General features: G+C 38.5%; 12 protein-coding genes across 12 annotated transcripts; 7 read left to right on the top strand and 5 right to left on the bottom strand. All coding sequences in view use genetic code 12, as the record gives it.

The window, feature by feature from the left end:
* Positions 1-210: 210 nt before the first annotated feature.
* Positions 211-2,076, top strand: I9W82_004772 (beta-mannosyltransferase; the record flags this gene model as incomplete). Its single annotated transcript, XM_067693878.1, has 1 exon — positions 211-2,076. The coding sequence occupies one exon, from the start codon at positions 211-213 to the stop codon at positions 2,074-2,076; it is 1,866 nt and encodes a 621-aa protein (XP_067546255.1).
* A 119-nt stretch (positions 2,077-2,195) lies between these two features.
* On the bottom strand, positions 2,196-4,433 carry I9W82_004773 (AMP deaminase; the record flags this gene model as incomplete). The annotated part of the gene is made up of 1 exon (XM_067693879.1): positions 2,196-4,433. One exon carries the CDS (start codon positions 4,431-4,433, stop codon positions 2,196-2,198), a length of 2,238 nt encoding a protein of 745 aa, XP_067546256.1.
* A 310-nt stretch (positions 4,434-4,743) lies between these two features.
* On the bottom strand, positions 4,744-6,372 carry PGA17 (Pga17p; the record flags this gene model as incomplete). Its single annotated transcript, XM_067693880.1, has 1 exon — positions 4,744-6,372. One exon carries the CDS (start codon positions 6,370-6,372, stop codon positions 4,744-4,746), a length of 1,629 nt encoding a protein of 542 aa, XP_067546257.1.
* An 843-nt stretch (positions 6,373-7,215) lies between these two features.
* I9W82_004775 (uncharacterized protein) lies at positions 7,216-8,952 on the bottom strand (the record flags this gene model as incomplete). The annotated part of the gene is made up of 1 exon (XM_067693881.1): positions 7,216-8,952. One exon carries the CDS (start codon positions 8,950-8,952, stop codon positions 7,216-7,218), a length of 1,737 nt encoding a protein of 578 aa, XP_067546258.1.
* A 177-nt stretch (positions 8,953-9,129) lies between these two features.
* Positions 9,130-10,338, bottom strand: HOG1 (mitogen-activated protein kinase; the record flags this gene model as incomplete). The annotated part of the gene is made up of 1 exon (XM_067693882.1): positions 9,130-10,338. One exon carries the CDS (start codon positions 10,336-10,338, stop codon positions 9,130-9,132), a length of 1,209 nt encoding a protein of 402 aa, XP_067546259.1.
* A 1,152-nt stretch (positions 10,339-11,490) lies between these two features.
* On the top strand, positions 11,491-12,798 carry AVT7 (Avt7p; the record flags this gene model as incomplete). The annotated part of the gene is made up of 1 exon (XM_067693883.1): positions 11,491-12,798. One exon carries the CDS (start codon positions 11,491-11,493, stop codon positions 12,796-12,798), a length of 1,308 nt encoding a protein of 435 aa, XP_067546260.1.
* A 142-nt stretch (positions 12,799-12,940) lies between these two features.
* Positions 12,941-13,660, top strand: I9W82_004778 (uncharacterized protein; the record flags this gene model as incomplete). Its single annotated transcript, XM_067693884.1, has 1 exon — positions 12,941-13,660. The coding sequence occupies one exon, from the start codon at positions 12,941-12,943 to the stop codon at positions 13,658-13,660; it is 720 nt and encodes a 239-aa protein (XP_067546261.1).
* A 254-nt stretch (positions 13,661-13,914) lies between these two features.
* GPM1 (phosphoglycerate mutase) lies at positions 13,915-14,661 on the top strand (the record flags this gene model as incomplete). The annotated part of the gene is made up of 1 exon (XM_067693885.1): positions 13,915-14,661. One exon carries the CDS (start codon positions 13,915-13,917, stop codon positions 14,659-14,661), a length of 747 nt encoding a protein of 248 aa, XP_067546262.1.
* A 202-nt stretch (positions 14,662-14,863) lies between these two features.
* NSP1 (FG-nucleoporin) lies at positions 14,864-17,095 on the top strand (the record flags this gene model as incomplete). Its single annotated transcript, XM_067693887.1, has 1 exon — positions 14,864-17,095. The coding sequence occupies one exon, from the start codon at positions 14,864-14,866 to the stop codon at positions 17,093-17,095; it is 2,232 nt and encodes a 743-aa protein (XP_067546263.1).
* An 825-nt stretch (positions 17,096-17,920) lies between these two features.
* Positions 17,921-18,775, top strand: I9W82_004781 (uncharacterized protein; the record flags this gene model as incomplete). Its single annotated transcript, XM_067693888.1, has 1 exon — positions 17,921-18,775. One exon carries the CDS (start codon positions 17,921-17,923, stop codon positions 18,773-18,775), a length of 855 nt encoding a protein of 284 aa, XP_067546264.1.
* Positions 18,776-18,941: 166 nt separating this feature from the next.
* Positions 18,942-19,592, top strand: VPS20 (ESCRT-III subunit protein; the record flags this gene model as incomplete). Its single annotated transcript, XM_067693889.1, has 1 exon — positions 18,942-19,592. The coding sequence occupies one exon, from the start codon at positions 18,942-18,944 to the stop codon at positions 19,590-19,592; it is 651 nt and encodes a 216-aa protein (XP_067546265.1).
* Positions 19,593-19,668: 76 nt separating this feature from the next.
* HEM2 (porphobilinogen synthase) lies at positions 19,669-20,694 on the bottom strand (the record flags this gene model as incomplete). Its single annotated transcript, XM_067693890.1, has 1 exon — positions 19,669-20,694. The coding sequence occupies one exon, from the start codon at positions 20,692-20,694 to the stop codon at positions 19,669-19,671; it is 1,026 nt and encodes a 341-aa protein (XP_067546266.1).
* Between the last annotated feature and the right edge of the window lie 1,866 nt (positions 20,695-22,560).

Raw genomic sequence — 22,560 nt, forward strand, 5'->3', positions numbered from 1 at the left:
GCAAATGAGTGTGTTTGGGTGATTTAAATTTAGATTTTGTAAATAGATCGCCGATCTCAAAAGATCTGCAACAGCCACAAAATGTAAATATAAAGTGAAAGTCATTATCCATCTTTTTTTTCTTTCCTTCCTCTAGCCTTGCACTACAACTCAATGCTTGATATCCTAATCTAGTGAGGCACCGGCTTTTTCACAATGATATACAAAAGGATGCTTCGACAACAATCACTCTTCTTGCTAACTGCAGCTTTGATTGCACTACTGATATTTCAAGTATTCGTACTTTTCAAAAGTAGCGGTCCAAAACAAATTGCCAAAAACGAGGTGATCATCCCCAAGGACTTGTTCGGAAACGAGAAAGAATTGGCGAGGTTTGTTAAGCTGAATGAAGATTACCTAAGATATCAACTTCTGGGCTCAACTGAATTCAACCAAGCTATTGATATCGACCCTGGAAAAGATGTTCGTAAAATGAAATACTACAAATATGGTTTTACTGCATTTAGCTTGGAAGAAAATATTAATTTAAACCTAAAGCAATGTAACAGGTTACAATTGAATTCGCTGGTGATGATTAGCAAGGCTGTGACTATGAAGACGCCCTTGCGTGAGGTGCTTGTAAACCTCCTCAATGACTTGGAATCGGGCGAACATCCATATTTGGCAAGTTTAAAATCAATCATACTCCCGGAGTTGAAACTACAGTTGGATCTCGATGTGGTGGAAAAGTTTTGGTTTCGTTTAGCTGGTAGTTCTGTTTGGCTTAAGGATTATGGTGTTCATTATATGGTGTCGAGAATAATGTACAGCCCAAAGGGGACAAGAAACTCTCCTTTACTTTCATTATCCTATGCACAACTATATGACGAAAACTGGAATGAGTTGGTGGGTACAAGATTGTTGGTTCCCAAGACACGTAATGGCCTTGGAGGAGAACAGCATATCCTCAACTTTCCGCAGATTGTTCCTATTCCTTTCTGGCAGGACCCAGAAATAAATGAGGATCAATATTACGGACCTGAAGACCCTCGTTTGATATTGGTCAAGAACGAAGGAGGATATGATGAACCAATGATTTTATTCAATTCGTATAATTGTAAGATGGACACTTTTGATGACGACGAGGATGAAAAGTTGGTTACTAAACAAAGGTGCTATCGTGCTATGTCGGTCTGCTGGCCGTGGCAGTTTGATGAACGAAAATATAGCAAAACCGTTGAGTTAAAAGTTGAGAATTATAAATTGAGAACTCAAAAAAATTGGACGCCATTTACGAGCCATCTTGATCGTCAAATTGATGGTTACGACTCGCACATCTATTTCGTCTTTAGGTGGGCTAATTTGGATATATTAAAGTGTGACTTACAAGGCGCGTGCAGTTATGATTACAGATTCAACACTCTGTTGTCACCCAAAAATCAAGTGGGCCCATTTAGAGGAGGGACTCAGTTGGCTAATTTAAATGATTTGGTTACCATTAAGGATAACAAAGAAGTATGGGTAGGCTTTGCGAGGGCCCATATCGATGATTGTGGCTGTGGCAGCTCGATGTACCGCCCAAACTTGGTTGTTGTTGTCAAGGAAAGAAAAGATTCTAGAAACCACTACAAGGTGACACATATATCTTCCTCCTTGTCATTTAATATGTACGTACCTGGATGGGACTTGTTATATCCAGAAAACTCGTGTCTAAGATCTAGTGTATTAATCCCAAATGGGATTACTCAGTGGATTGTCGATAAGGACACAACTGGGGAGGTGCTTGATGATTACTTGACTTTGACACTATCTGTAAGTGATTACACTGTACACAGAGTGAATGTCAAAGGGTTGTTGAAGGAATTAACAAGTTGGGGAGTGCTAGACTATGATGTCATGGCAAGTACTCACCATGCTAATGACAATCTCGTGTGTGCTTTGCAATCGTCATTTGAGTTTTGCACCAGGTACGGACTTGAGCATCAATTGAAAAAGGTCAAGGCACTTCCAAGGGATGCTGACGGAATGACAATAGATCCTCTTAAAGTCAAGTATTTTAACTTTGCGCAACGATATGGCCTAAGAGGTGTCCCATAAGTGAAAATTACAAAAATTGCTGGCAAAAAAAAAAAAACAATTTCACTCTGTATTTATTAAATCTAGTTTAGAGAATGATCTATAATGGACAAAAGACATTTTCCGTGCTTTCCCCTCTATTAGTCATTGTTTGATTGCTTCTCCTTCATGTCATTGTAATACTGCACCAAGTGCTTCTCACTCTTCAAAGTTTCTTCCCTGAAAAGAACTCTAATATCCGGGACATTTGTCTTTTCTATATCGTTGCCCTCAACTCCGCCTTTCATATAATCTTTACCCAACCAATGCTTCTTAATACTTGCTTCCCATCCACTTTGCAAACACGAGTTTTTTGCCAATTCACACATATCAACCCCAGACAATTTGTAAATTTGAGCTGCAACGGAATACTCTTCAATCAATGGCTCCTTGGTATATGAGAACTGCAATGGATCATCCGTCGATAAAGAAACATTTATACCTTTTTGGAAAAAATTGTAAAAGGGATTTTTGTCATAGGTGAGGAATAACGCATTGTTGGATAATGGTGACATGGCTAGTCCAACTTGATCAAGGTAGTACAAGTACTGGATAAAAGGGAGTTTTCTCAACAAGATACCATGCGATATTCCATATGATGTTAAGAATGCACTTATCAAATGATGAGGGTCACCGGCTTCACCACAATGAGGTCTCAAAACAAATGTGTTGAAATTATTCTTCATCCTCAACTGGTTCAAGTTGGCAATATTTGCATACAAGTAGTAGATGTAGTAAGAGTATGGAGGGTTGGAAGTCAAGTTCCACTCCAAAGCAGAAGGATATTTGTGAGGTGGTAAAGGCTTGTCAGCTTTTGACTCATCATCAACACTATCAAATCCAACGACTCTCTGTAAAAACACATGTAATTTAGGATGAGATTTAGGGTTTTTCGAAACTTCAAACAATGGTTCAAATAAGTTCTTGACAATGTCCAAGAAGGAACGGATGTTTCCATTTTTTTTGTAAATGTCGTACAACCTTGGAACTTGAATGAGCCATCTTACATTGTGACTAAACAATTTGTTGTCAATCACCCACGAAGCAACTTTGTCCCATTCATGGATTGATCTACCATATATTGAAATCCTTAGTTCATTCATTTGGTATTTCGAGTTCTCCAAATCCTCCATGACCTGCTTGGTAAGCTCTGCCAAATACCTTCCATCGATAAAGTTGTCCGTTTTCAAAAATATCTCTCTCAACCTTGACTCACCGATTGGATTATACTTCAAGTTGAACTTGTCAAATCTGTGGAAAGTGTCTGTGTGTGCATGCATATCCAACGTGTCAATCGACAAGTCGTATCCCGACAATTTCAAAGATTGGAATACTTCTGCCAAAGTTAAAATCTTGCCATCACGGAATATGACTGGCTCATCTGGTTCGGTCTTTAATTTATACTTGATGAAACGAAGCAAGTGTTTTTGATTCATACATGCTGAATGATGAATGTGTGTATCCACCTTTCTCACGTTATAAAAATCACGATGTGGGTTCGCTTTTGATTGCTTTGTTTCTTCAAACTCATTTAACAAGTAGTACATGTTCCATTTAGCTTCAAGATATTGCAACCTCTTGAACGAAAACGATTTCGTTGGACCGTCAGAGGAGATATTACCAATAAAAGCTAAATCATTGTAGTATTCATGCAAGCTTGGTACCTGGACAAGCTTCTCATTGATAGTATCATCATACGCTTCATATACTCCTTCTTCGCTCAACACAAAGTACAAGTCATTCCCGCTCAAGTCTGGTATCTCGCATTTGCTGAAATCAAATTCCTCATCCTTTTCTGGCGTTGTCTTGACTTGGTTAAATTTATTCTTTGATTTGTAAGTTGGCTTTGGAGGTGCAGGATAGATTTTCCAATCTGGTTGATTTTTGGGATTCACCAGTTCCGGTGCTTGCAATGAAAGTTTCAAGTATTTGTGACGCAAGTCCAAGCACTCCTTTACATCCAGATAAAACTGGATAAGCTCGTCAGAAGGCACTTCTTCGGGTAATGCATTAGTTCCGAAAACAAATTCATTATTTGACGCAACATGAGGCGCTTGTGATGGAGGTGGATGTAAATTGTGAGGCATATCAATAACAGATGATCTTCTTCTAAGATTGCCTCCACCTGGAGACGATGGTTTTGAGCCATGATTACCATGCAATGCTTCAAATGTTTTAACCTTCAAATCATGGTCTTTCATGAACTTATCTTGTGATGAGGAATAGTGAGCAGATTTAATGGATTGAGATATATCTTCATCGTCACTATCTCCATCATACTCGTGTGGGTAGTCATCGACTGGTTCTTCGGGAAGGGAACTACACAGGAGGTCCTTCATCTGCTGGGATAAGTTAGATTGCGTGCCCATTTTGAATTATGTTCAATTTATTTGAATCGGACTACTTTGGACCTAAAAATGGAAAATTGATTTTTTGTTTTTAGTTGCTGCAAGATTTAAACCAAGAGGACCAAATAGATCTCTATCTCGTTTACTACGAGTGGAATAGAACTTCTAAAATAAATTAACAAAAAAACTATACTTTATTATGTATCAACGTGGTATATATCTTAAACGAAATGAAAGAAACGAAAAATCAACGTAAAAGCTCAGGGACAGCTTTATTTTCTCCTGCAGGTCGAATGCTCATTTACAAAACGAACGCTGACAAACCAATTGCAGCAAGAGCAACACTGACCAAATTCATTGATGCAGGAGAACCACCATTAGCAGCATCGACAGTAGCAACTGTTGATGCATTTGAATTGATTGCAGATTGGATAACAATACTGCTAAATGTTGAAGTTACTTGTTCGTCTCTAGCATGAAGTTTGTCAACGACTTCTCTCTTTGTAATACCCAAGTACGAAGCAAGTTGACTGACAACTTGTTTCACATCTCTGAGAAGAGCGGCTTTCAAATCGTCGTCATTGAGTGCTCTTTGGATAAGGTCTGGGATTAAACCAGAGTTTTGAATGGCAGTGATCAATGGGTTCAGGGTGTCAAAACTGCTGAAAGTAGCTGGAGTAAGACTGGCCAAGACGTCTCTGATGATCAAAACAACCGATCCTTCGAATTGACTGTCAGTAAGCAAGTAGTTGATAGTTTCATTGATCAAGTTGGAGTCAGCAATTGCAGTGAAAATTGTGGTTAATAAGTCCTCAACACCGTTTCTCTTTGCCAATTCACTATCCAATAAAGCTTCATCAGATTCTGATCTCTTTTGAGCGGCAAGGTGCAAAACTTCGTCAACAGCATCTCTCTTTTTGGCAGAACCACCAGCAAGAGCAGAGGCAACAGCAGTAAGTGAAGCATAGTTGACAGATGTCTGACCTTGTCCAATTTGTGAGGTTGGAACGGATTGGAATGCTGGACCAGTTATGGTAGCGAAATTGTAAGAGGTGGCTTGTCCTTGTCCTTGGTTTTGGTTTTGACCTTGGGTGGTGGATCTAGTAACAGAAGTGGCAGTGTTGGTAACTTGACCGTCACCGTTTGAGTTTTGACCAGCAGCTTGAGAAATCAATTGGTTAATGGAGTTAACATCAACAGATTGGTAGCTAGAACCTTGAGTGTTTCCTGCTGAAGCACCACCTGAGCCACTACTTCCTCCAACAGGATTGGACAAGACCAATGTTGGTACAGCTTGTCCACCAGTGTTGCTACCTCCGTTTGAGTTGGTTTGCAAAGTGACTGTTGCACTACCACCTTCTAAGAATTGACTAATGAGATCACCAAAATTGATTCCGCTAAGAGTCTCAGTAATGACTCTGAAAACAAGGGGCAAGGTGTTTTCATTTTCAATCAAGTCAGCAATGACTGTATATAACAAACCGGAATCTTTCAAGGCAACAAATAACGGTTCTGGGTCAATACCACTATTAACCACACTAACAATAGCATCGTAAGCGATTGTTCTGGTGTAATTATTTGATGCAACAAAACCAATAAGAATAGGGACCAAGTTTGTACGACCAAGGAAGTTCAAGATATCTTCCAAGTATTGAATGTTGTTATTCTCTGTCAATAATTTGTTAACCCATTCAGCAATTCCATCAAAATCGATATCATCATAAATAGCAGTCAAGTTGATGTTTGAGAAAAGATCACTAACAATATCAGAAAGGTCTCTTTGTTCGATTTGGTAAGCTTGGATGAGGCTATCTCCCATCTCTCTTGTTTCAAGTTTAACGACCAATTTCTCTGAAACTGGTGCGATATATTGAGATTTGACAACAGACGCAAGCGACAATGTCGATGCCAAGAAAGTGGAAAACTTCATCTTATTTTGGTTCCCTGCTTGATAACGAGTGTGAATTGACGAAGTAAGTTTTGGTTATGAGTAGTCAAATTTGTCACCTGGGGCGCCTGAAAGGTATTTATATGAAACCAAGCACAATTCATTCGCAAACTAATTTCAGTAGTAGATGTGGCTTAAACAATGTAAATCGTAGTCATTACTCAAGGTGGTAAGAATTCCCATTCTGTGTACTCTCATAATGGATGCAAATTTATTTCCCAGTTGAGAAAAGAAGTGATTAAGTAAAGATACATACAAAATATCCAAAACAAAAAGGTTTGGGCAATATGTACACAAAACCAATTTTTATAATTTTTTTTTTTTGTTGTTCAACTGTATTAAACTTCATTTCCTAATTAGGAAATGTTCGTATACCATAAAACCACAAGGGACTTGAGGCAGCATTGTAACTCAACAATCACATTCTCCGTAAACTAGACATTAAATCCGCGTTCGCAACAATAACACACTTTCTCCTGTCCATGACTCTCACCCAACACAACAGCGACGGTCTGTGTCATTTTCGCTTTATCTCCGGTAAGTTTGCTAAAATGTGTCAAAAAGTAGAAACCCGAAAGAGTCGAAAAGATTTACAAAATAGGCAAATAGGGATTTGTGATACACAGTTTCTTAAAATTAGAGTTTCAAAGATCTAGACCTTTTTGATGAATCTAAGACAAAAGACAAGAAAAGCTCACAGCTCGTGGTCACTACGGAATTAAAGCATTTCTAAGAATCTACACGTTGTAGATGACACGCGTGGCGTGCATCGTAATCCTCAGTAGATTTGCGTCATCGTGTACAAGATCAGCAACAGCGCCGCCCTCATTCAGCAGCAGAACTTATTACATGAATGGGCACTTTGAAATGTCGAGTATTTCCAACACCATCTGATCGTAAAAATGTGTTGGATGTAAAAATGAGATCTGTAGCTCCAGCATCTTCTTGACCAAGTGTAGCAAAATTGAATTGAAAATTCAACCAGTAAGTCAAATCCATGAATGACCTGCTCTGGAATTGAGGTGTCAAGTACTTGGGTATGTTGATAAATTCGGCTACTGTGTTTTTAGAACTATTCAGGTTGGTTAAACTGGATGCCAAAGTGTTGACTTTAATATTTCCTGAAACTTCGTACTTATTGACAACATGTCCTTCCCCTTCTTTCAAGTGATAGGTTTCATACGCTTCTAAGTACGCAATTAGCCCAATGATCTGCGGCTCATTTTCTCTAGAACTGATCTCAATTTTGAAATGGATATCTTCACCAACGTGGTAGTAAGGTTTGGATACTGAAATCTTGCATACCTCATCGTCATTGACTTTCAATTGATACAGCGTCTTTAAATTTGTTGGAAGTTGTGCTGTGTACAAATTCTCATCGGAAATTTCTGCTTGCAAGGTCCTGATACTGCTTTTCCTTCGCTCTGTTGTTGAGACCTTGGGCATATTGTATACATCTGAGCTAATCAAATCTGAAAGATCTTTCAAGAAATCTGTTTTTGCTGAGGAACCATTTACTATGGGAGAAGTTTCTGCGGCATTGTCCAAATTCCCTATCGACCATGTTTTGTCCAATCCTAATGGTTCTTCAAAGTAAAGTCTCTGCACTACCTTATTGGAGACGTATTTATGGGGGAAAATGTTGATGGGGAAATATATCGTCTTTGGCGGGTCAATGATACTATTCTCCTGCACACTAATTGCAAGACTGTACCTTATGCTGACCCATCCTTGATCACATGCTGGACCCGTCAGTCTGGTGTTGTAACTAGGTGGCAACTTGTCATTCACAGGCACTTTAAACTTAAAAGACTTTGTCGTATTCCTTGGAATACTCAAGTCAGAAAACAAAAGTGATTGTGGTGTTGTATATATAGGCAAAATCGAGTCTGTCAAGTGATTTAATGGGAGGTTTGAGTCGCTTTTGGGGTAAGAATCAAATACATTGATTAAATCATGAAGCAATGTAGGATTCACTTCAATCGGCTTGGAGTCATTCCCACTCACTATCAAATCTTTAACACCACCTAAATAACCACCAACTGTCAATTTCGTCTTTAATTGTTCGGCAATGAATGGGGTGTTTTCAACAACTACGTGTGGATCTTTCCCTTCTCCTTCGTCATCTGCGTCGATATGCCAATATTGGTTTAAATATTCGACATTGTTCCACCATTGCGGGTGGCGGTTCATATCTAGTGAACTCGTGTCTATTGGAAACTTGTAGTTCAAAACGATATACCCAAACAATTGAACATGGCCGAAAAACAACGTAATCAGTTCGTCCTCCGTCAGCGATGTTAATTTGGCCAGTTCTTCTGTACTTGATCCAGATTTGAAAAAACTCGGTATCCAGCTAGATTCCTCCTCCACATTGGACTTTGACAACTCTTTTGGATTGACAGTGAGATTCTTCTTTGATGTGTTTTGTAATGTCAACTCGCAAATTTGACTTCCATCGCTCTCCACTTCCAAATAGTTCAATGAAACTTCCAAACTATCATGCAATTGTTTTTTGAAAACCCTACCAGAGCTGGTACTGCTCCGCGCTTGAAGTTGCATTCTTTTGTAAGATAATTGGGAGGAGCCCTTATATGTCAACAAAAGAAAGTTCTCGCGGTTTATAAATTTTCCAGTTTTACACAAAATATCACGTCATAGTAGCATGACTACGTTTTAACTACACTTTAATATCTATCCTTTCTGTAAACATCAAAACAAAAACTACCTCTATTTAGTCTAGGTTTGTTGTTCTTGAACAAATTGCTGAGGTTGTTGCTGTTGCTGTTGCTGCAGCTGCAGTTGTTGTTGTCGATTCAACTCCTCCAATTTTTCGGTGTTTCCATGGGCGTCAGCAACTTGTTGTTGTTGATAATCGAGTCCACTACCACCGACTCCAATACTTTGATGGAAATCCAAAATTTCTCTATACATCATCACTCTCCAGTTGTCAACAGGCAAGTCGGCGTCATTGAAACTCCAATCGAATTTGGTCTCACAAACTGGTTCATCAGTTGGGTCATGGTAAGGTTCCATGTATGGATGCGTCAAGGCTTCGGCAGCACTGATTCTCTTTTTAGGGTCAAAAACTAACATTTTTGACAACAAGTCTATTGCTTCAGGCTCAACATGTGTGCAGGAAGCGAATCTTTCGCTAAAGGGAATTGGATCTCTATGTGGTAATGATTGCACAAATCTCAATGTATTCTCAGAACAGATTGTATCAATGACATCTGCTGGTGGACTTCCCAATAATTCAGTTATGATGGAAAATTGATGTACGTGGTCTTTACCAGGGAACAAAGGTTTTCCTTCAATCATCTCGGATAAGATACATCCAACTGACCAGATATCAACCTCGGTGTCATATTTTTGCCAAGTCAACATAATTTCTGGTGCACGATAGTACCTTGTAGAAACATAACCGGTCATTTGTGGGTCTTGAATTCTAGCCAATCCGAAATCGCAAATCTTCAAATCACAATTTTCATTGATTAAAATATTTGATGGCTTCAAATCACGATGGATGACTCCAGCTGAATGTATATACTTCATACCTCTTAATATCTGGTATGTGAAGTATTGTATAAATTGTTTCTCCAAAGGTCTTGATGTTAATAATCGGTGCAAATCAGTACCTTGCAATTCATTGACAAAGTAAATATCTTCCAATGGTGAGATGAAAATATCATCTAAAGTAATCAAATTCTCATGTCTCAAATGTTTCAACAATTTCAACTCTCTGTAGGTTCTTTTAGCCAAGACTGAAGTTGAAAACGGCTTCATGATTTTTTTGACAGCAACGTTTTGGCCTGTCAATTTATCAACGGCAGAACAAACCAAACCAAAAGCACCCATACCAACAGGGTTCAAGTCGGTGTACCTATTAGTAATCTCAAATACGGTACCAAATATTTGAGTCCTCGTGAATTCTCCATCCGACGACATTACAAGTAATAATCTATTGTTGTAAGTGGCAACTCAAGGTGAGCAAAAAAAAAAAGTGTGTGAATCAAATACAAAAAAATTCGGTGATGTCGTTGGTAACAGATTGAACAGTTGTGCTTTAGACTGTAACGATGGAATCTACTTGAGTAGTTGTAGAATGTGTGTACTTTTCTCTAAAGAAAGAAGCTTTGATTAAGCAAGAGTGTCTTTCTTTTTCTGTCTCTCTTTTGTCTTCGAAAGATTATATTTACATAAAAAAAAAAAAAAAATTTTATTTTTTTTCTCTTCCAATTGCCCATTCCAAAATTTACTTCCAACAGACTCTACTGTGAACACTCGTGCGGGTTGGCATCTTTCACTTGGTTCTGTTCAATCAAGTGGTCGGCCCTTCTGATATTGTAGCCTTTTAAGCCATTTTTTGGGGAGGCGAAATGTATCTCTCTACTACATTATGGACTCTTAAAGTAAACCGTTATGCACGTTTTTGTGTCATGGTAAGGTTGCTATGGAAGAGGTATTTGGTTGCATCACTGTAAGAATGGCACGACAAGTGAAATTGACCACTGAGGACAGCGTACAACAGCTGTCTGTCTTGCTGCCTATACACGGCCCTTCCAGATTTCTTCACGGGAAAGCTAAAGTTGGAACTTTCATTTTTTTTACAGGAATTTGCAACAAATTTCGGACAAAAAATAGAACTAGAGAATAATTGTAATCAAAGTCAAGGTAATACTTCATTCGAGAATACAGAGTCAATGAATATATGGTGGAAGGACCGTAATACCTTTCAAACACTCAAAGGATTTTATAATACATATATCATACTTCAAAATTTTTCATTATTAAGAATCCAGAAACATCACGACATTGATCGAAGGGTACAGAATCTTTCTCTCTAGGCTCTAACAGACCTACTTGTCTAGTTAAAGTATTCAAAGTGTCCAAATAATGACGTGCTGTTATTATCCGCCAAAGCTAGTTTCCTATTTTCGGAATTCGCGCCGTTTGTAAATTTCTTTTGATCTTTTGTTTTTTTTTTTTGTGTGTGTATTTCCGCTTTTTGGTGTGATTTGAAATTTAGACGGAACATTGCTTCTAACTAACCTCAAACTTTCATTTCCCACTTCATTTCCCCCCAAACTAACTACAATCATGCCAGCTATAGACAATGCAAGCAACGGTGCGTCCAACATCTCATCTGCTATCAACTTGGCAAAAACAATTATTGGTGCTGGATTGTTGTCTATGCCATTAGCATACGCCACAGATGGAACTATATTTGGAACAATCATTATTATCGTTGCCGCTTTGACTTCTGGCTTTGGTTTATTCATACAGGCCTATGTATCAAGATATATTGCTACTGGACATGCAAATTTCTTTGGTCTTTGTTCAATCACGTATCCACAATTGTCAGTAATGTTTGACGTTGCTATTGCTATCCAATGCTTTGGATGTGCCATTTCATATTTGGTTCTTATTGGTGATTTAATGCCAACTATTATAACCAACGTACCTTATGTTGAAGAGAAACATTATAGACCGTTTTGGTTGTTGGTTTCAGCGCTCTTTACTGTGCCATTGTCATTTGCAAAAAAGCTTGATGCGTTGAGATACACTTCAATTTTGGCATTGATTGCAATCTTGTACATATCTTTGCTTGTGGTTGCCCATTTTTTTATCAAGGATATTCCTCGTTCTGGTATTATTGAGTACTTCCCATCGAGTGTGACGGGTGTATTTAGTACGTTTTCTATTATTGTGTTTGCATTCAGTGGTCAACAAAATATGTTTTCAATCATCAATGAAGCAAAGGACAAATCTTTGACCAACTTGACTCGTTTGATTAATTTTGCCATTATTCTTTCCAGTGTCTTGTTCATTGGTGTTGGACTCACTGGATACTTGACTTTCGGATCTAGTGTCAACGGAAATGTCATTTTATCATACCCCAACGGAGCATCAACATGGTTAGGAAGATTTAGTATCGTTTTCATGGTTCTATTCTCTTTCCCATTGATGTTTTACCCAGCAAGAATTTCATTCAATAACATCTATTATTCAGCTAGGAAACTGTTGGAAGAGAAGCCGGAAGAGGTAAATGAGTCTACACTGTTGCTTCAAGGTGACACTGACACAGACCCAGAAGGGCAAACCAATTTGCATGTTGTTCCATTCCCACATCAAACTTTTGTTGTTCTCACCATTGTTCTTTTACTCACAGCATATGCACTTGCCATTTCATTAAAGTCATTTGCATTCGTGTTGGCCATAGTTGGTGCTACTGGATCTACTTCTATTTCTTTCATTTTACCTGGGTTGTTTGGATACAAGCTCATTGGATCAGAACTGGATGATCCAAGCACTCTTGAAAAAATATTCAAGACCTTGTCCCTTGGTTTGACCATTTGGGGAGTGCTTGTGATGATCATTTGCTTATACAGTAGCTTGACATTGTAAGAGTTTTATAGAATAACTACTAGAGAACAGTTGAATTTATAGATTGTTTTACAGGTAAATCCTTTGTAAACTTTACTGTTTTTTTGTGATCTTCGAAAAGTAAAATTGATCACTCCTGTGCTATCATAATCACTAATTAGAAATGTCTTGCGAAGATGAACATCACCATGGCCACGGTGGCCACGGTAACCATAATCACGACCATGACCACAGCCATGTGGCACCTATCCCTACATCAGCATCCCAATCACTTAATTCAAAAATCGACACGTTCAAAGTGTCAGCATTAAACATGGCAAATACGTCTGATGATCTTGCAAAAGTGTTCAAACTGCCAGCAAAAAAGTATGAGATCAATCCTACAATTAAATCAGACTGTGATGAGCAACTTATCATAAACATCCCATTCCTAAATGGAAGTGTCAAGTTATACTCATTGATACTTCGCACAAATGGGAATTCTTACTGCCCCAAAACCATCAAGCTATTCAAAAACGATAAAATGATTGATTTTGATAACATAGAGCTGAAGAAACCAGTGCAAACACTAACCCATCCCCAAATTGGTGTCGCCGATGACGTTGAGGAATCAGAGGACATTGTCGAATCTGACAACGATTTTGTGGAACATTTTCTTCAAAGGCACAAGTTTACTGGAGTTCAGCAATTGACGATTTTTATCTCTGATATATATGATGAAAGTGAGGACCAGTGTCGTATACATTCAATTGAATTGAGAGGAGAGTTTACCGAATTGAATAAAGATCCAGTAATTACAATTTATGAGCTGGCTGCCAACCCTGCGGATCACAAAAATTTGACTGCTGCAGATTATCAAAATAACATTCAATTCGGAAGCTAGAGGGTTGAAGTAGAGTGTATTTTGTATGTAGGCTAAGTAGATTAAGTTGTTTTGGTGTGTATTCCTACTTGTCAAAATGGAAAACCCTCGGTCGGGACCAATCCTTTTTTTCTTTTTTCTGTTTCCAATTTTATCCGGGGCACTCTCAATTTTATATATAAATTATACACACTTTCCACACTTTTTCTTTTTCATTCTTTTTCCTCAAACACATTTACTTCTGTGAATAAACAAACATTCAATTCAAATTCAAAATGCCAAAGTTAGTTTTAATTAGACACGGTCAATCCGATTGGAATGAAAAGAACTTGTTTACTGGTTGGGTTGATGTTAAATTGTCAGAAACTGGTAGAAAGGAAGCCAAGAGAGCAGGTGAGTTGATCAGAGAAGCTGGAATTAAAGGTGATGTTTTACACACTTCTCTCTTATCAAGAGCTATCCAAACTGCTGACATTGCTTTGGAAGAAGCTGATCAATTGTGGCTTCCAGTCAAGAGATCATGGAGATTGAATGAAAGACACTACGGTGACTTACAAGGTAAAGACAAGGCTGAAACCTTGGAACAATATGGTAAAGAAAAATTCCAAACTTGGAGAAGATCATTTGATGTTCCACCACCACCAATTTCACCAGATAACAAGTTTTCACAAGTTGGTGAAAGAAGATATGCTGATCTTGACCAAACAATTGTTCCACACACTGAATCATTGAAGTTGGTCATTGACAGATTGATTCCATACTGGCAAGATTCAATTGCTGCTGATTTGTTGGAAGGAAAAGTTGTTATTGTTGCTGCCCACGGTAACTCATTGAGAGCCTTGGTTAAGCACTTGGACAAAATTTCTGACGAAGAAATTGCTGGATTGAACATTCCAACTGGTATTCCATTGGTTTACGAATTGGATGAAACTTTGAAACCTACTAAGCCAGCTTACTATTTGGACCCAGAAGCTGCTGCCGCTGGAGCTGCTGCCGTTGCTGCTCAAGGTACTAAGAAGTAATTAAGTAGCCGTGTATAGAGACAAGGGTAATAGTTATAGCACGTTTTCAGTTAAAGTTTCGTAGTTTCGGGAAAAAAATAAAAATAAAAAAAAAGTGAGCTGCTCTTATAATATATGCAACTTTAAATTATAGACAATTGTTCAACAATAAATCCCCACTTTCATTCATCAATTGCCACTGGGATAACCATAGGATTATACAATGTTTGGAAGCAATAACTCATCCAATAATCTGGGTAGTGCTTTTGGCGGTAGCGCCAATAATAACAGCAACAACAACCCATCGCAAAGCGGTGCATTTGGTTTCGGATCAAGCAATACAAATGCAAATGCCAATACAAACGCATTTGGGCTGAATGCTAAGCCTGCTGGTGGATTCTCCTTTGGAGCTGGTTCCAACAATCAACAAGCACAATCGTCTGCATCACCATTTGGGGCAGCTAAAGCTACTGGATCTGGATTCTCATTTGGGGCCAACACTGATGCAAACAAGAATCAAACAACATCAACTCAATCTTCAGGTTTTGGACAGCTTGGCTCAAATACCAATAATCCTGGTGGATTCAGTTTTGGTAAAAAAGATGAATCGCCTGCAGCTGCACCTTTAGGTGGAGCAAGTAGTGCAACCAATGCTGGAGGACTTTTCGGTGCAAGCAAACCCGATCAATCAACTACGCCTCAAAACACCGCACCAAAGCTTGGAGGTTTTGGCGCTCCCGCTCTGACAGGATCTTCCGGCGCATTTGGAAGCACGTTTGGTCAAAAGAAAGATGATAGTCAGGAAAAGAAATCAGCTTTTGGTTTTGGTGCATCAAGTACCGGTCTGAATGCTTTTGGATCTAGTCAAACTGGTTCGACTTCACTTTTTGGAGCAAAGAAAGATGACTCTTCTGCTGCCGGCAATTCAGGAAGCAGCAGCTTTCAATTGTCAAATCTGCAACAGCCTAAACCCAGCCTTCCATTTGGAAATGCAGGAACCGAAGCAAAGTCGCAATCTCCATTCTCAGGAGCTGAAACTGCTGCACCAAAGCCTACAAGTTCACCATTTTCATTAGGAGGTAAAAAGGATGAATCATCTGACAAGCCTGCAGGTGGTGCTGGTTTTCTGTTTGGAAAAAAGGACGACGAGAAGGACAAGCTAGCATCTGGATCATTATTTGGCGCGGGTGGTCAAAGCTCCAACTCTACAGCTGGTGGGTTTTCTTTTGGTGCAAAGAAGCCTGAGGAATCTGACAAGAAGGAAGGCTCTCCGTTCTCCTTTGGTGCAAAGAAGCCTGAGGAATCTGACAAGAAGGAAGGTTCGGCTTTCTCCTTTGGCCCCAAGAAAGATGAAACATCGTCTACCTCTGGGTCTTTATTTGGAGCAAAAGCTGACGACTCTGCAAATAAACCATCCAGTGGGTTTTCATTTGGTGCTAAAAAGGATGAGGATAAAGATAAGCCAGCAGGAGGATTTTCATTTGGTGCTAAAAAAGAAGAAGGCGAAGCCAAGAAAGAGGTTGCAACTGCCAATGTTTGTCAACCTTCTTCTTCAACAACCGCATCCACTACTGATCCATCTCAACCGAATTTGAAACCCACCAAAATCCAGCCAATTCCGGTATCCATAGACAATAAGAATTTGGACGATTTAATTTTGAAATGGTCTAAGCAATTGAGCTCAACTGCAAAATTGTTCAATGCTTACACTGATAGGGTTAAATCATGGGATTTAAAATTGGTAGAAAGTGGGGATGCAATTACGAAATTGCACCAAGAATCACTCGAAGTACAAGCTTTAGAGTCTAAGATTGATCAACAGTTGCAATTTGTTGAAAACCAACAAGATGAATTAGAAAAAGTGTTGGACAATTATGAACTGCAAACGGACATTTTGTTGAATAATATTGAGCTGAACAATAATTCAGGTGTTACTACAAGTGCCAGTGTTCCTGCAATCACAGGAGGAGGCGCCAATACAAGCACAACAACTGCAGGTGCAGGTGCAAGTGCAAGTGCAAGTGCATCGAGCTCTGCTTTGACTACACGCGATGATACACAGCACCTCCACCAACAACAACAACTGCAGCAAGCGCTTGTGCCAACAAGTGTTAGCTTGACTGACAAGTTACGTGAGAAGGCTTACTACAATGCAGAGCTCTTGGATGAGAGGTTGGACACATTAGGTGAGAACTTGAATACATTGATTGCTGAAGTCAATTCCATTAGCAATATTTTCAACAAGAGTTTAGCCAAGAATCTTGTTAGTCCATCTGCTAGTAACAAGGAAGGGGAAAGTAAAGCTGGTGATAAGAAGGATCAAGAGAAGATTATTGATAACCAAGATAATGCTATAGAGGAAATTATCCAGTTGTTGAATCTTCATTTGGAGAATTTAAAGTTTATCGAGAGTGCTGAAACAGTGTTGAAAAAGAAGCTTTCAAAGTCGACTTGAAATAGATAGTGTTTCTTTAAATGTGTGAGTTATTTGAATAGTATAGTTTTATGATTTGCGAGTTTTAAATCTCTAGCTCTCTCATCCCTAGGATTTTTGCAGGCCACAATCAGCGAGACCAGTGTGATAACAGAATGAGCTCTCAGTAGTCCAAAATCGAGAGTAGTAGCCCCTTGAAATATACATTGGTTCCTGCATGTGAAAAAATATGTTGATACCGCGGAAGGTGTTAAAATTTTTGCAACTGTGTTTGAAAGGTGGGGTAGCAAAACTATATTTAATTTGGCACAATCGAAGTTTTGAAGCTATCGCCGAGGGGTACCGCGGCTTTTTGAACAGCGACCACATTTCATGTGATAATGCAGCTCAATTGTCAGCATGTTAGGCAGCTAGAGCTTCACTACGTCAGGTCCTTTCATATTGACATGTATTACTCGAAATGGTGAACAAACAACAAAAATACTCACACGTTTGTGTAACTTTTGAGTTCTCCACCAATTCTCACTTTTCAAATTGTTTTTTTTTTTTTAGTCTGTGATAATTTTAAAAATATAAACCATCTGATTTCTTTTCCTTGAACAACTAAAACAAAGGAAAGAAGATACAAGTCCAGTATCGAAGATACATAAATACCTTAGCTTTAACACTATTCTGTACTTTACAAAGTGCAACCACCCGAGACTCACCGAAGAACGCAATTAACCGCCCAAAGAATCCCCACAAAAACGCTATACTGAGCAGTAATTTCAATCAGCCACACCTGAATATCCAAATTATTATCTTGTATCAATACTAATCAAGCTACACTATCTCAATCCTTCAATCATGGGAAGTCCACTTTTCTTACTCCTTGATCTTTTGAAAGATCCAGACACATCCAACAAAATTGTCTTACAAATGGCTTGGTCACAAGTCAAGGCCATTGGTATTGGAAAGGTCTTGGCTGCATTATTGAGTGCATTAACAGTTGGTGTTTCATCATTTATTAGAATTCCCCAAATTCGTAAATTGTTGATCAAGACTGAAGCTGATCGTGTTGGTGTTGCCAATGGGTTGTCATTACAAAGCTTGACAATTGATACATTAAACAGTTTGGTTCATGTGTCTTTTAATTCTCATAACAATATACCATTTATCAATTATGGTGAGAGTTTGCTTTTGGGTATACAAAATGCCATTATCATCTTATTGACCAAGTACTACAGATTGAGAGGTAACAATGAGATTGACAATGTATGCAAATTGTCATTCTCTGACGCTATTAAGGAATTGGCTGATGGTTTAGCTCAACCTATTTTGATTATGGCTGGTTCAATAATTTTTTTCACCAAGATTGCTCCATCTAGTCTTATTTCAACTTTGCAAATTTTAAACATTCCAATTTCAATTATTTCCAAGATCCCACAAATTAAAACCAATTACAGATTACAAACTGTTAGTCACTTGAGTGATGTTGTTTTGAGAGCTAACGTTCTTGGTTCAATTATTAGAGTGTACACCTCATTCACTGACTATTCAACCAAGGCAAAGAGAGGTAAAAACACTGTTGATGAAAAGATTTTGGTTGCTGGATATACCACCTCTTTAATTATGAACTCGATCTTGTTGGGACAATCTATTGTTTATGATAAGTTGGGTAAAGGAAAACGCGTTAAGGATGATGAGACCAAGAGAGACTAGTTTTTTTTATAGTAATTGATAGTAATTATATTTATAATCTGTAACAAAAGACGAGTTCGGTATCACACACGATAATTGATAAGCACCAAAATCCGCATTGCGAGCAAAACATCAAAAAAAAATTTCCTCTTTTCACATTGATCTATAAGAGCCACACAGTATCAACATGGGTAACCAGCCAAGTACGCCTAAGATAACTGATCAAGATAGGGCTATATTTCAGCTCAAACAACAGCGTGACAAAATAAAACAGCATCAACGGAAACTAACACTCATTTGCAACAAGCAAACTCAATTGGCTAAAAAAGCCATATCCAACAACCAGCCACAACGAGCCAAATTCTACCTACGATGCAAAAGAAATCAAGAATCTACAATTAATAAGACATTTGAACAGTTGGACAATTTAGAGAAGTTAATTGGTACTATAGAATATAAATTAATTGAGAAGGATGTAATGTATGGACTACAACAAGGAAATCAAGTATTGAAGCAGTTGAATAATGAAATGAATGTGGAGAAAATAGACAAAATTATGGATGATTTGGAAGAGGAGAAGTTGAAGGAGGAGGAAATTAGTCAAACTTTAGGATTGGGATCAGGGTTGACTCGTGTTGATGAAGATGCGATTGAGCAAGAGTTTGCCAAGTTGGATAGAGAGATACATCCTATCAAGGAGAAGGCGGCTAATGTTGAATTACCTGATGCACCAACAGATCGGATAATGCCAAATGTCCCCAGCTCGTTGGAGGAAGGTCAAGAGGTGGCCAAAGAGAAGACGAAACAACCGAAAGCCAACGAACAGATTGCAATATAAAAACTGTGCATTTTTTTTAATCTTCATTTGTATTTACATAAGTACAAGGTCATTTGTCACGAATAAACGTCTCTTTTTACACCTGTAACCACTCCAAAAATTCCGGAGTAAAGTAACTAATAATCAATCTAGCACCAGCTCTCAAGAACCCTTGATGAGCCTCAAATGCAATACCCTTTAAGTCAACAATTCCCTTTTCGGCAGCAGCATGCAACATGGCATACTCACCACTTACATGATAAGCACAAATTGGATAGTCACGACATACCCTACTTGCATCGCTGATAATATCCAAATAGAAAGTAGATGGTTTGACAATGACGGCATCGGCACCTTCTTCCATATCTCTCAATAATGCTCTTCTTGCCAACCCTGATCCTGCTGGTGGCAATTGATATGCTTTTCTGTCACCATGACTAGGTGCACTTCCAGCAGCGTCTCTGAATGGTCCATATAAATTACCCAGGAATTTGGCAGCATATGACATAACAAGACATTTATTGGCCAATCCTGCTTTAATCAACCCAGTTTTAATATCCTTGATCCTACCATCCATCATATCTGATGGAGCTACACAGTTAGCTCCAGCTTTAGCGTAGTTGACAGCAACAGCTGCAATACGTTTCACTGATGGTTCAGGTTTCAAAGACCCATCCTCGTTTAAAATCCCACAATGTCCATGACTAGTGTATTCACAAAGACATACATCACACATGATGAACAAATCAGGAAAACTCGATTTCAACAACTTGATACTGGTAATAACTGGTCCTTCTGGATCATCAGCAGCGGTTCCAAATTCATCTTTTACACCAGGTTTCAAAGGAACTCCAAATAATATTACTGCTCGTAATCCCTTCTTGACTAAAGAATCAACGTAGGGAATCAATTTGTTTACTCCATATCGCTTGATGTTTGGTAACGATGGAATCTCACTTTCTTCATCAGGATCATCAGTGACGAAAAGTGGGAAAATAAACATATTCTTCATAAGTTGTCTTTCTTGTTGCCATTCTCGTGATAATGGATGATTGTATCCACCTTGTAGAACAGACTTGACTGAGTATTCTGTACTTTCAAGGAATTCTGCTTTATGGACCATGGTTGTGGAAGGGAATCACGGTGAGTTTGGCTGTGTTGAGGGTAGAGGGAGCAAAGTATTAAAGATAGCGGACTGAAAAATCTCGATCGTATAAGAACAGATTTTTTTTTTTTTTTTTTTTTTTTTTTTTTTTTCTTTTTCAGTTATTTCCGTTTTGTATTACCTAAGCGAGAAACCCCATCTTTTGGAGAGAACAACAGCCCTCTATAAAGCAAGGTTTCATTAAACAGTTAGTGGTAGAGATACAAGTGTATGGATGGTGTATAGAGCAAATTGTGTTTGAGAAGGAGAAGCTTTATTAAGAAATAACTTCGTACGAACGATTTTTAGCACTTCCATGAATACTTGCAAGGCTTTTAAATAACTACAGTGTATGCTATTTCGTCTCCGCTATATATATATAGAGCCTATCCAAGGTACAGTAATCCCCAACATTTTGTGCTCGTCAGCAACACCAACTTTGGATACTTTCTTGAAAGCATTCCCACGTGAAACTCTCAATAAACCGTTTGCATTGGTATTAGAAGAATATTAAGACCGTGGCAGACTGCCTAAATCCTTTCTTTAGTTCTCCAATAAACAGCACTAAAGTGACTTCCAAATGTAGTAAGCGCACGTGATGAAATCGGTTTCCGGTATTGTCGTTACGTCATTGATGGTCTTGCCGGAGTTAACATATATTTTTTAGTCTAAGAATACAAAAACCCAACGCTGGATTTGTATAGACTTGAGGCGTCGTATTCGTTGCAAAGAAGCTCAACAACAGCTATGGCGCCATTGGTCACTAAAGAAGTTACATCTCTTGTTGTCGATTACGTTAAAAGTTGTTGCCCTGTACTACCCTTTCAATTCCTTTCTGTTCGTTTTTGCATCTTTATGACACAAACACAAAGTGGCTAAACAAAAACAAAAAAAAAAAGAAAAAAAGAAATGACCATTTGACTAACCGCCTTGAAGGCTAGAACTTATAAAAAGTGAGTAAAAAGTTTTCAGGCAAAAGGCAAAGCCTCCTTCTGTTGGCAGTCGTATTATACCTTATAGGGCCAAGAAGACGCCTCTCTCACATCTTCTTGGATAGCAGTAACTAAGAAAAGTCGTTGACTTGACGCCCTCCCTCTACAATTTGAATGACATTCTTTTGCGTAACAAAAACATCCCGAATTTTTCAGTTTCGCCGTCTAAGTACACAAACACTCGCTTAGATATGTACCGTGGGATGGTGTTCGACACGGAAACCACAATGTAATGTGCTTAGGGCTCTGCCCTTATTCGAACTAATTTCTCGAGCTCTTTAACGTGGCCAACGGTTTCTGGAGTTTCACACTCTAAGACGTTTCTGTCAAAAAAGAATTCGGTTTACATCAATGGAATACGTGTACAACCACCAAATACTCCTAAATACAATTTTCCAGACCAAAAGGATGATTGTTTGGATGGCTTGTCGGTCGGTTTTCACCATTTCCGTTAAATCCTGTAGAAAGTTCCGAGAGTGAGTAACAAAAGAGCTCATTGTAAACTGCATAAACTAAAAAATATGCATACGAATATGTTGAGTTATGCTAGATTTGGTAAAAGAACGATCAGGGTAACACAGTGTAGGAAGTAAATAGCTAGGTACAAGCGCTTTATTTCTCCAACGGGTAGAGACGAGTGCCGTCGGCTCGAAATAATTTTTCCTGAAAATTCGCAACCCAATTTGAGATTGCCATTGTGTTCCCAAATGTCGTATTCTCTGTTGGAATACAGAAACAATTCGTCAAAATCACAAATCCTTTGTATAAACCTCAAAATGTTCACTGTTACGTACAAAACATCTTATGTATGTGAAGGAAAAGAGGAAACGGGCAATTATACATTCAGACACAA

Source organism: Candida metapsilosis (assembly GCF_017655625.1).
Source record: "Candida metapsilosis strain BP57 chromosome Unknown scaffold7, whole genome shotgun sequence".
NCBI classification, from domain to species: Eukaryota; Fungi; Ascomycota; class Pichiomycetes; order Serinales; family Debaryomycetaceae; genus Lodderomyces; species Lodderomyces metapsilosis.